The 12,251-nt window shown below is 39.0% G+C and overlaps 1 protein-coding gene across 1 annotated transcript in view; it reads right to left on the reverse strand.

The window, feature by feature from the left end:
- Positions 1-557: 557 nt before the first annotated feature.
- Positions 558-12,251, reverse strand: part of LOC142013814 (sperm flagellar protein 2-like) — a 113,703-nt gene continuing 102,009 nt past the window's right edge. Inside the window, exon 17 of the mRNA XM_074995671.1 lies at positions 558-719. Within this exon, the coding sequence (XP_074851772.1) occupies positions 642-719 (78 nt within the window). The 3' untranslated portion in view covers positions 558-641. The remainder of the gene's footprint in view (positions 720-12,251) is intronic.

A 12,251-nucleotide genomic window follows, 5' to 3' on the forward strand; every position in this document is an offset into this window, starting at 1 on the left:
TGGCCATGTGACCCTGTGTGATGGAGTTCCAGGGCCCATTCAGTCGAGAACGGGGCTGGGTGGTCTGTACACTTTCTATAAACAGAGCAGAACAACAGAGAGATCTGCTTTGCTGTGTGAATGTGATCTGTTGACAGAAGTTTTGTCAGTGAATCTCTTCCAACAGTGACTTCTGTCGACAGATAGCTGTATTGTAGATGAAGCCTACAGCTGTCAACTAGTTTGTTCTCAGTTAATTGAGAGAAATTCTTTTCTCATTTACATTATTAGTTCTTTAACTAGAAATTGTAGGATGCTTTATATAATTAACAAATATCAATGTTTGTATTATATTCCATCAATATTAACAAAAATGACTTTGCACACAGCAATGGCAGAAGTTCTATTCCTATAAAATTATTAAAGAACAAATCATTAGTCAATTCAACTACAAATCAGCTTCATTTTATTTAGAAGTGTTAACCAAATATTTTATCTGAAATAATCAAACTTTTTTAATCAAATACACTTTTATTTAAAGCAGACCATAGATAGTATGTTAATATGCTTAATAGTTACAGGATTTGACTTGCAGTCATTACACTTTTTAGTAAACCACAAGTCCCAATTACAACAAAAACCTTCCTTATTGTTTATTTTTTTCATATTTTAACATCTTTATATATTTCTCCATCAGTTGACTGTGTCTGTTCATCTTTTTGTAGAATTACTTTAATATCCTACAGATAAGAAAATTGAAAAAAAAGTTATAAGGACATGACAGGTAACTTCTAGGTCACAATTTAATATATCTTGTAAGTACCATATACTGGTAACAATCTCTATCTTTCCAGAAGCTGACTATCCTATTAATGGGCAGGATATGTAGGTACATAAATTGCATTTTGACTGGGATTTGCTCAATAGAAGGCTCAACTGAATATTTTGTAAGGAAACTTACAGCTTTAATTTCATTTGTATAGTGCCAATATCACAGTTCCACACTACCATAATATGATATTATCAAACCAAACAAGTGCAAGTTAACACATAATGAATTAAGGAATAATCATCTATTATATGTGCTAAATATTTGTATTGCAGAATAAACAATAACTTCTCCTTTATGGGGTTGTTATATGTATAGCTTCAAAGAAATCAGTATATGGTCTGGTGCTTCAAGCATGGGATGGGGGTGCCAACGTGTATTGTTCTTAATTTATGTCAAGTTTGGGTTTTAAGCAACCAAAGACAAGAAATTCAGTGTTATGGTTTAAATCTATCTTCTTGTCTATGCCTTGAATCAGTGGGTATTTGTAGAGAAGAACTTAGGAGATTGTGGCCAGCTCAGAGCCTTTCCTTATGCTAGTTCAATTCTGATAATTCATCTTTGTGAAAGGACTCATTTCTAGTCCATGAAATAAAAAAAAAATGAAAGACGGTCTGATTTATCTATCCCATTATGTATTTGCTATAATGGTGTGAATTTGCAATGTATATTTTTATCTGTCTGCCTAACTTTGGAAGTCCTTTCCATGGCAGTTATCTAGGTGCTTCCCTGCTAACCTAGGTGCTTCCCTGCTAACCTATGGTAGCTTCATGAATCTTTTCCTTTTTATCTCTTGCCCCAAGAGAGGAGGTTCTACTTGGTACATGAACATATGTGGTTTTTGGTGCTGTTTTTGTTTTTCCACTCCTCTCTCTCTGTCTCTTCCTGTCCCTCCCCACTTAACTAGACTATAAACTCTTCAGGGTAGGACATTTTTTGATGTTTGTAGAGGCCCTAGCATTTCTGAATCTTGCTCCTGACTGGAACAACTTAATACTACAATTTACAAGTAACAGAGTAATGAACAATAATACAGTGAAAAGCTTTGTCAGAGAGTATGGTCCTGCTTTGCGCTCTAAAAATGGTTATTTTCAGCATAGTCTGATCTTCAGAAGTTCACTTCACAGTCAAACTTCTTTGACTAGGGCTGCTTCTACACATGCCACCTCCCGTCAGTGGTGACATGGCAATGAGGCAGTTTGAGGAAGGCTAATGAGACACTAATATGCATATTCAGCACCTCATTAGCATAATGGCAGCCGCACAAACTTCAAAATGCAGACTTCGAATTGCAGATTGACAGTATAGATGGGGCAGCTTCGAAATAAATGTCAAACTTCAACATTCTCTTACTCCGATCTAGTTTTGTGGAAGTAAGGGAATGTCAAAGTGGGGTGCTTCTTTTAAAGCTGCCCACATCTACACTGTCAATCTGCAATTGCACTTTGAAATTCATGCAGCTGCCATTATGCTAATGAAGAGCTGAATATGCACATTAGTGCCTCATTAGCCTGCTTCGAATTGCCTCATTACCATGCCACCTCCGACAGGAGGTTGCGTGCGCAGAAGCAGCCTAAGAGTGATTTGTTCCCAAAACTCAGCAGTGCTGGCAGCGCATCCTGTAAGTATACATATGCAGAGGCCAGCTTGAACAAAAATGAAAGTTCATCAGGACAAATTCTGCGGCAGTTGCTATTTAATGCCTATGTCTTCAAGACTGTGTTTTCAGTGAAGTCAGTGCAACCTCATGGCCTTCCGTAGATTTACACAGGTACAGCTAACAAGAATTTAAATTAAACAACGCACTTAAGTATGTGTTTAATTTTAATAAGTGTAAAAACCCTGTTGACATTAAACACAGCAAATGTGATACAGAGCACACACAGCAAACTGGTTGAATAAAAAGTCTCCTTTTATAGTAAGTTAATTTACAGAGTAAAACAGAGCCTTGCAGAAATGTAGGTGCAGATAAGGAAAATGAGAAACTGCAACATTTGGAATAATATGTGTCTATATATGAAGGCAATATGCATTTTCTTATTTATAACACATAAATTTTAGTAGAGTGTATCAGGGGATCTCAAACTACTCCCCCCCACAATTTTAGTAATACTATTAATTGCACAAACACTATGAAAAAATTAAAAGCGTAATGAACTGAGTTTTTAGTAAAAACATGAACAGAAATCTCCTAGCTTTTTGCAGTCTGATATTAAAAAGTTGGTGATTATAATTTTTCCTTAAGGAGAAAAAATAAGTGAAAAATATTTTTCCAGATTTTAGGCTAAATCCACAGGTTTTATAAAATAAATCTGATGATATTTAGACACTTCTTTCTCAGTTAATATATTCTGTCCACATCTTAAAAATCTATCTTTTTCTCTTTTTTCAACTACAAAATTACCCACAATTGTTGATAGCCCACTCGAGAAAAAGCAGCAAAGGGGAAAAATCATGTTACTGGTCTTTTGTTTTACAAGTTGGTGACATCTTTGTAGGATTAGGTGGAAGAGTGGTTTAGTTTAAAACAGTCCTTTTTCAGAACAATGAGTCAGAAAAAGATATTTCAGTTCCGGTTGAGCAGAAATAAAATGTTAGCAAATGGAAGCTTCAGCAAGTTCATTATCAGTACTTATCACTACCACATGAACTAAATGCTGATGCCAGTTAATTATAATGCTTCTGACATGCTAAAATGTATGTTTTATTACTAAAGTTTTCACTTTAAAGTATATAATTATGAAAAATCAACAAAGCAGCATGAAAATATTAATTACCAGGGGAAAAATGCGTAGGGGCTCACTTGACATTCTGTGTGGGCAGGAAGCAACATTTGTATACACAAGATATACTATAACAAGTATATTTTAAACATTACTCTAAAAATGAGACAGGATTTGTATGATTCATGACCTGAAGCAGTGAGGAACGTGACAGTAAAATGACACACAAATTGCTACATGTACAAAGGAAACCTTCTTCTGGGAAGCTTCAACGTATGTAACCAACAATTACAAAAGAAACCAAAGTTCTCAATGACCTCAAAAACACTGCAGAGGTTACTGTTTCTACTCTTGATCAATAGCTCCAATAGGCTATGGTTACACTAGTGAGTTTTGCCAACAAAACCTCAGTCTACAAAACTGGTGGAATGTCCACACAATATGGGGTTGACAACATTAGCCCTCTCCTTCGATGAGGAAATGTAAACGACCCAGATCAGTGAATAGCAATGAGGTGCTGCGCTGCAAGCAGCACTTCGTTAGCAAGATTCTTGCCATGTGAGCTTTCAAGTTGCTAACTTTGAAGTGCCAGCAAGCAGTGTAGTCATGGGCACTTTGAAGTACCCATAGAACTTCGAATTTCCCTTACTCCCAAAAGTAAGGGAATTTCGAAGTAGCGCAGGTACTTCGAAGTGCCCACAGGTACAGTGCTTGCTGGCGCTTTGAAGTTAGCAACTTCGAAGTTCGCATGGTGAGAATTATGCTAATGAGGTGCTGTATATGCAGAGAAGCTCCTCATTGCTATCCACTCATTTGGCTCGTTTATATGCCCCCTTCAAAGGAGGGGGCTAGTGTAGACGACTGCTATGTGTTTTGTCGATAGTTTGTCAACAAAACTCAGCACTTTCACCAGCAGAGTTCTGTCTCTCAGCCATGAGGCATAACGCTGCTGTCAACAGATTTTTTTGACAAAAAGGCTGTGTGGACCCTTGGGGGCTGGGGAGGCTTCTCTCGGCAGACAGAGCATCCAGAACAATGGCCAACCTTGTCTGCTGTGCTTACGGGTGCCTGTTTTGTCGAGAGAGTGAGCACTCTTCTGACTGGCTTTTTTGTCAGGAAATCTCTTCCAACAGTGATTCTCTCGACAGAGTGCTGTAGCGTAACTGTAGCCATAGACAGAAATGTTTTTTTTCATCAGTTTAATGCAAGAATACGATTTCTTGTTTTCTGTACCAATGTTTATAATTATTATTAGCAACTGAAGGAATACATTTCTTCAAGTATGTTTACATTTATTTCCTCCTTGATGGAACACATGATGGAATGAGACCACATGTTGGTCTCAATTTTCAAGAGTCCCTTTTAGGAACTGAGTTAAATTATCTGTGCCTTGTGCACCAACACACTACACCACACCACACCACATAGAATATATATCTGAAGTTTCAGAATTTTCATGAGCCCTGCCTAGGATCAGACAGTGAATCATCAATGCTCCCCCTGCTCTGAGTATTACATAACTAAACATGAACTCAGGAACCTGCCCCTGCAACACACCCTGTTGCCAACTCTGTCCACCTATCTATACAAGAGATATCATCACTGGTGGAGGAGGAAAACCTCCCAGGACACTGGATAAAGGATTTGATATTAGCCATTCTTTTACAAAAGGATTTTTATCACAGGATTACAAAGGGAGACACTGGAATTGGAATTCACTTACAAATCTGACAGATTTAACAGAGATCTCAATTATCTTATGTATTACAAGGGCAATTTCCCTACTTTGGTATCTGCACCCATCCCTCTTAATTTACCTCTTCCACTGGTTGTATTAATGATAGGTGACTTCCCCACTTTTTTTCCCTCTTTTCCACCTTCCTTCCCCCATCCCTGCTATATAAACTCTGGCTTATTATTTTGTACTCAAATCTGAAGAAGTGGGTCTTACCTAATAAATGTCCTACTCAATATTGAGTAACCACCAAGATGAATACCTAATAAATAGACTTGTTAGTCTTTAAGTGCTACAGGACTGTTTATTCTAAATACTAATAAGGTATTAGCAGATGATAAAGATCTATTGCAGATTATTTTTTATAATTTTATTCAATGAAAAGAGTATTATTAAAATGTATGCAATAATATTTTTTGACAGTTCTATACTTAAATAAATGCTTTCACAAAACACAAATGCACACTGTGCATGCTGGTGACAGGGGTGGACTGAAAGCCCTAAAGAATGAAGTAGTGTGCTGAGCCAAAAATGGATAGATAGTAACAGAGAGCTTGCTCAACAGTTGTAATCTGGATAGAAAAAGCCACAGATACAAGGGTAATACAATCTTTGTGTCTGTTCAGTCCTTGGTCTTTGTGCTGAGGATAAGAAAAAGGGTACCAAACAGAGGTAGGGACTTATGGCATGGTTACTGGTTGACAAGGAATTGGACTGAGCCACCAAACTCATTTCAAATAAGTCAGAAAGCATCCTACCAGAGGATAATTATTTTTGAGAAGGTACCATTGATTTGATTTCAGCTGGTGACCTTGAAGTGAAAGGCTTTCCAATTCATACCTAGCTTTCTAAGCCAGCCAGTGCTCCACCATGTATATATTATAATCCTGAATCTTGTATTTAGAAGCAAATATTTCATCTACCCTGTCAAGGCTTTTCTCCATTCTGACATTCTGAGTGCAGAAAGTGGGGGCACACAAGTGACCTTTAAGAATACCCTGCCTCTATAGATGTCTGCTTAAAAGCTTTCCAAAGTCACAGAGTCCCTGAATCTGGGAGGTAGCTGCCACCACTCAAGTGAGAAAACCCCTTTTGAGAACTCAGAAGACACACCTAGGATGTCTTCATGTGGGATAACCCCAAGGTCTTAACCTTCATATAGGGGAGAGCCTGAAAATAAAGAGAAAAACAGACTGCATTCTTTGATAGCTGACCTTTCAGTCTTAGACATGCATACACAGACCTCCCTTTACTTTCCAGGACAGAAGAATTAAATCAGCACCTAAAAAATGGGTGATTTTATTAACAAAAAAAAAAGCAGACATACTTGTTAAGTTTGCAGGGTTGGTATGTGTTACAGAGCCACTAAAAAGGGTAAATTGAAACATAAAGCATTGCTTCCCTGGTATTCAATTTAAAAGTTACAGTGTACAGGGGGTATATCAGCCAGCCTGAGAAATATTGCACCAAGGCTCTCCCCTGCTTCAAAGAAAACAAAAACAAAAACAAAAACAAAAAAACCTAATTGTTTCTGACTAAACATTTTCTTTATAGAAGGCATTGGCCAGCCTGGTCCACACTGGCAGTAATTTGGGGGGCATGTAATGAATGGGAGGGCTACTACCACTTTTCTAGACATCCCAGTATTCAGTTAACTAAATTGCCTGTAAAACGTTAAACTCAGAGACAGTGGGTCCTGTGTTGGCAAGCAGCCAGGTGAATCAATGAAATAAGGGAGGGTGATTTTTTGTATTGGAGTAGTTATTTGCTGAGTGAGTTCTTTGAGTGACCAAAGGAGAGACATATAAATGGATTAACAAAACAAAAAGCAGTCAAGTAGCACTTTAAAGACTAGCAAAATAGTTTATTAGGTGAGCTTTCATGGGACAGACCCACTTCTTCAGACCATAGCCAGACCAGAACAGAGTCAATATTTAAGACACAGAGAACCAAAAACAGTAAGCAAGGAGGACAAATCAGAAAAAGATAATCAAGGTGAGCAAATCAGAGTGGAGGGGTGGGGGGGGAAGATCAAGAATTAGATTGAGCCAAGTATGCAGACGAGCCCCTATGGGCTACGTCTACACGTGAAGCCAACATCGAAGTAGCTTATTTCGATATAGCAACATCGAAATAGGCTATTTCGATGAATAACGTCTACAAGTCCTCCAGGGCTGGCAACGTCGATGTTCAACTTCGACGTTGCGTGGCACCACATCGAAATAGGCGCTGCGAGGGTATGTCTACACACCAAAGTAGCACACATCGAAATAAGGGTGCCAGGCACAGCTGCAGACAGGGTCACAGGGCGGACTCAACAGCAAGCCGCTCCCTTAAAGGGCCCCTCCCAGACACAGTTGCACTAAACAACACAAGATACACAGAGCCGACAACTGGTTGCAGACCCTGTGCCTGCAGCATGGATCCCCAGCTGCCGCAGCAGCAGCCAGAAGCCCTGGGCTAAGGGCTGCTGCCCACGGTGACCATAGAGCCCCGCAGGGGCTGGAGAGAGAGCATCTCTCAACCCCCCAGCTGATGGCCGCCATGGAGGACCCGGCAATTTCGACGTTGCGGGACGCGGATCGTCTACACGGTCCCTACTTCGACGTTGAACATCGAAGTAGGGCGCTATTCCGATCCCCTCATGAGGTTAGCGACTTCGACGTCTCGCCGCCTAACGTCGAAGTTAACTTCGAAATAGCGCCTGACGCGTGTAGCCGCGACGGGCGCTATTTCGAAGTTAGTGCCTCTACTTCGAAGTAGCGTGCACGTGTAGACACAGCTATAGTGACTCAGAAAGTTCCCATCACGATTTATACCATGTGTTAATGTGCCGAATTTGAATATTTGACAAATTGACAGGGCCAGACGCATACCCAGAGACCAGCTACTCCAAGATTGGCCCAAAAAAGCCAAGAACAGAACACCACTGGTCATCACCTACAGCCCCCAACTCAGACCACTGCAACGAATTATTAAAGACCTACAACCTATTCTTAATCAGGATGCTACACTCCAGAAGGCCCTGGGTGACATGCCTGTTCTCTCCTACAGACAACCTCCCAATCTCATGAGGATCCTTACTAACAGCCTATACCCCAGGAACACCAGTCCTGGAACCTTTCCCTGCAACAAAGCCCGCTGCCAGCTTTGTCCACATATCTTCTCTGGAAATACCATCACTGGACCTAACCAGGTTACTCACAGAATCATGGGCACTTTCTCATGCTCCTCTACTAACATCATATATGCCATCATGTGCCAACAATGCCCAGATGCTTTGTATATTGGACAGACTTCTAACTCCCTTAGACAAAGGGTCAACGGGCACAAAACAGACATCAAAACACTCCAGATCCACAAACCAGTTAATCAACATTTTAAGGGAATGGGGCATTCTGTCAATGACCTCAAGTTATGTGTGTTACTGAAGAGAAATTATCGCACCGTTTTAGAGAGAGAAGTGGACGAGCTGACTTTTATATTCACTTTTATATATACTTGACTGCTTTTTGTTTAGATAGTGTATAGACTAGCACGGCTTACTCTCTGTTACTATTCATAAATGGATTAAGTCTGAAATCAGGCTTGACGTTTTCAGTAATATCCAGACCTTGAAAGCAATCTTGGAATAAGAGATATGTAAGTAGAAAGAAAGTGTTTAGTCAAACATGATTAGGGAAGTAATTCTCAGTATTTTAATCTATAAAGACAAAGTACTGCTAAGATCTCTTGCGGGTGGGCCCCCTCACTTTCTGCACACAGAGTTTCAGAGTAGAGAACAGCTTTGACATGGTGGCAGTGCTGGTGAGATCACTTTGAACCAATTGCCCAAGCCAGCTTGGGCACCAACATGTATATTTTAAAATCCAGAATTTTGTATTTAAAAGTATTTTATCTGTACCTTGCGAAATATTTTTCTGCAACTAGTGTTTATGCTAGCAGAAGTAGCAACATTTTAACCTTAGAAACCACACCCTTGTTTTGCTATACTTATCTTGCAAAAGATCTCGAAATAGCAGCACTGTGGTTGAACTTCATTTTTTATAAAGATTTTTATATTCATTTGAGGATATATGGAAAAATGTATTATGTTATAAGTATTGTATTCTTAATTTTGCTTCCTTGGAAAAGGGAAGCTTACCTATCTATCACGTGTAATTCTTGGAACAGGTTGTCAGAATGGAATTATGTTCCTGGGATTGCAATCATTTTGGACACGGTGTTCAGACTTCTATGGAAAGGATACAGTGGCCTCAAGGACCAAGAGTATGCTCCTTTATGTATATGTACAATTGAGGCAAAGTTGTATAAGGAACTATAGTATTAGGTTTTTATCCCTCTTACTCAGAATGTTAAAGAAAAACTTCAAAGTGGTGATCGTGGACAGAGTATGGATCAACACTTCTAGGTAGTGTTACTGTATGTAACCTTGCTTTCTTCTTCAGTACTATGAGTACAGACCCCATGTTTTTTTTAATTAATGGCAATCAAAACTCTCTAAAGAGAAAAGACTGAGGATAATAGTTAAAGAAAGATTTCAGATCTGCATAAAGCCAAGTCAAGCTATCAAGGCAAGATATGTATGCATCAGATCTAACTGCCAGATCAAGAGCTAAATATATTTCTTGAGTTCCAGGCTGCCTTATGTATGTTTAGTAATAAAAGTATTCCTGAAACATGCTGCAGAAGTAACTTTAGTCTGGACACTGTGTCCTAAGACCCTCAGCTTTCTGTTGTGCAAGTTGACACATGGTTTGAGCATTCATGAAGATTGTGCTGCTTCAGAACTTAACTTGTAAACTGCAAACACACAGGTGATTCATATATGTTTAGTACTGCCAAAATAGCTGCTAAGAAATGTTAACTTATTTAAATATATGAGCTCTAAGGGATGTAACAGCTTCTTCTGGAAGTGAAAACAATGAAGCACCTGTGGTACCTTAAAGACTAAAGCCGTGTCTACACTAGCTAAAAACTTCGAAATGGCCATGCAAATGGCCATTTCAAAGTTTACTAATGAAGCGCTGAAATACATATTCAGCGCCTCATTAGCATGCGGGTGGCCATGGCACTTTGAAATTGACATGGCTCACTGCTGTGCGGCTCGTCCAGACAGGGCTCCTTTTCGAAAGGACCCTGTCTACTTCGAAGTCCTCTTATTCCTATGAGCAGAGGGGAATAAAGGGACTTCGAAGTAGGCAGGGTCCTTTCGAAAAGGAGCCCCATCTGGATGAGCTGTGCGGTGGTGAGCCGTGTCAATTTCGAAGTGCCGCAGCTGCCCACATGCTAATGAAGTGCTGAATGTGTATTCAGCGCTTCTTTAGTAAACTTCGAAATGGCCATTTCAAAGTTTTTGGCTAGTGTAGACGTAGCCTAACAGATTTATTTTGGTATAAACTCTCATGGGCAAGCAATGAGGTGGGTTTTTGCCCATGAAAGCTTATACCCAAATGAATCTATTAGTTTTTAAGGTGCCACAGGATGCCTCATTGTAATTGTGAATACATACTCACTCTCATGGCTACCACTCTGATTTTTGGAAGGGCATGAAGTTCAGGTTAACTAGTGGGGAGGTTGTCAGTTTAGTTAAGATGTAAGAAACAATGTTGATTAGCAATTTATTGTACCCTCAGCTGCTATAGTTCTAGCTTTCGTATGTTCCTCCTTGCCCAGGTGCTCCAACATTGGGAGAAATTTATCCCAAAAACAGAAATAATATTTCATCAGCAGTGTCCAATCATTTGCAATGCACAATTTCCCATCACTGGCAATGTTAAAATAATAATGGGATTGTTTTTAAAAAGATATGCTCTAGTTTAAAAACAGTTAACGTGGGGGAGTTCTATGGACTGCGATATATAGAAGATCAGACTAGATAGTCATCATAGTCCTTTCTCTCTTTGGAATCTAAGCTTTAAAGAATTGTTTATGATTTGCTGCTTAGCACGTCAATAGACATAGCCTGCTTTTTCTTTGGCACCTATCTGGTTTGGTTCCTTTGTTGTCAGTTAAGATACTAGTAATCTGGAAGCAGAATGACAGTAAACAAAAGGAGAGGAGGTTTGTGTAGATTGAATGCTTGTCTCTTTCACCAGCAAAAATCGGCGCAATAAAAGATATTGATTGCCTTAACTACCTTGTCTCTCTTGTATCCTCAGATCACCATGGCTACAGCAACTTTGCAAACAATGAAAAAGCTTACATTTATTTTGGAATACTTGATACTACTCTTCCCCTCACTATGATAGGCAGGCATACATGCAGACATGAGTCACAGGTCTTCAGGTTCCTAGGAGACCTTTGTTTATTGTCAATGTTACAATGCCTTTCTGACTCAATGGCAACATATTGAGTGATAGGTTAATCTCATCCTGACCCAACAAAATTCCATATTCAATGCAGCCATTTTATATCCACATAGATCTTTAAAGTTCTAAAAATCAAAAGATGCTGTAGTAAAGAAGATCCTATATTTACATTCAAGGAGAAAAATTCTGATTGGGTTTGCTCTTGATCTTCTTGGGATCCTGATAATCTCCATTCACATGTGAAGAACCAGAAGGATTATGGATAAACTATGGGCTGTAAATACACTCCAAGATTCATCAGGAGGGAAAGAAGTTGAAGGAGCTAGCCTCTCAGAAATCTTCACAAAGATATATTACAAAGATATCCCACAACAAATTTTTGGTGGCCTCAGAGTGCAGCCACCAACTGCTGCTGGTAGATGCTCTGACAATTTTTCCTATAATACTTAATTAACTTTGGGAAAAACAAATATCCACATATATATGCCTAAATAATTGTCATTTATTTTTGTAGGATTTTTTTCAGTCTCATTAATAAAAATAATATAGAGCTGTCTCTATTTTTATTGGTTTCAAAACCAGAAATACAAATAAGGTGATTGTGATTTGCACATTCTTGCAAATTTTGTTGTTGTTTCTGTTATTTATTTGGTTGCTTTTTATTTTTAGACTGG

The sequence above is a fragment of the Carettochelys insculpta genome, chromosome 5, assembly GCF_033958435.1.
Source record: "Carettochelys insculpta isolate YL-2023 chromosome 5, ASM3395843v1, whole genome shotgun sequence".
Classification (NCBI taxonomy): domain Eukaryota; kingdom Metazoa; phylum Chordata; order Testudines; family Carettochelyidae; genus Carettochelys; species Carettochelys insculpta.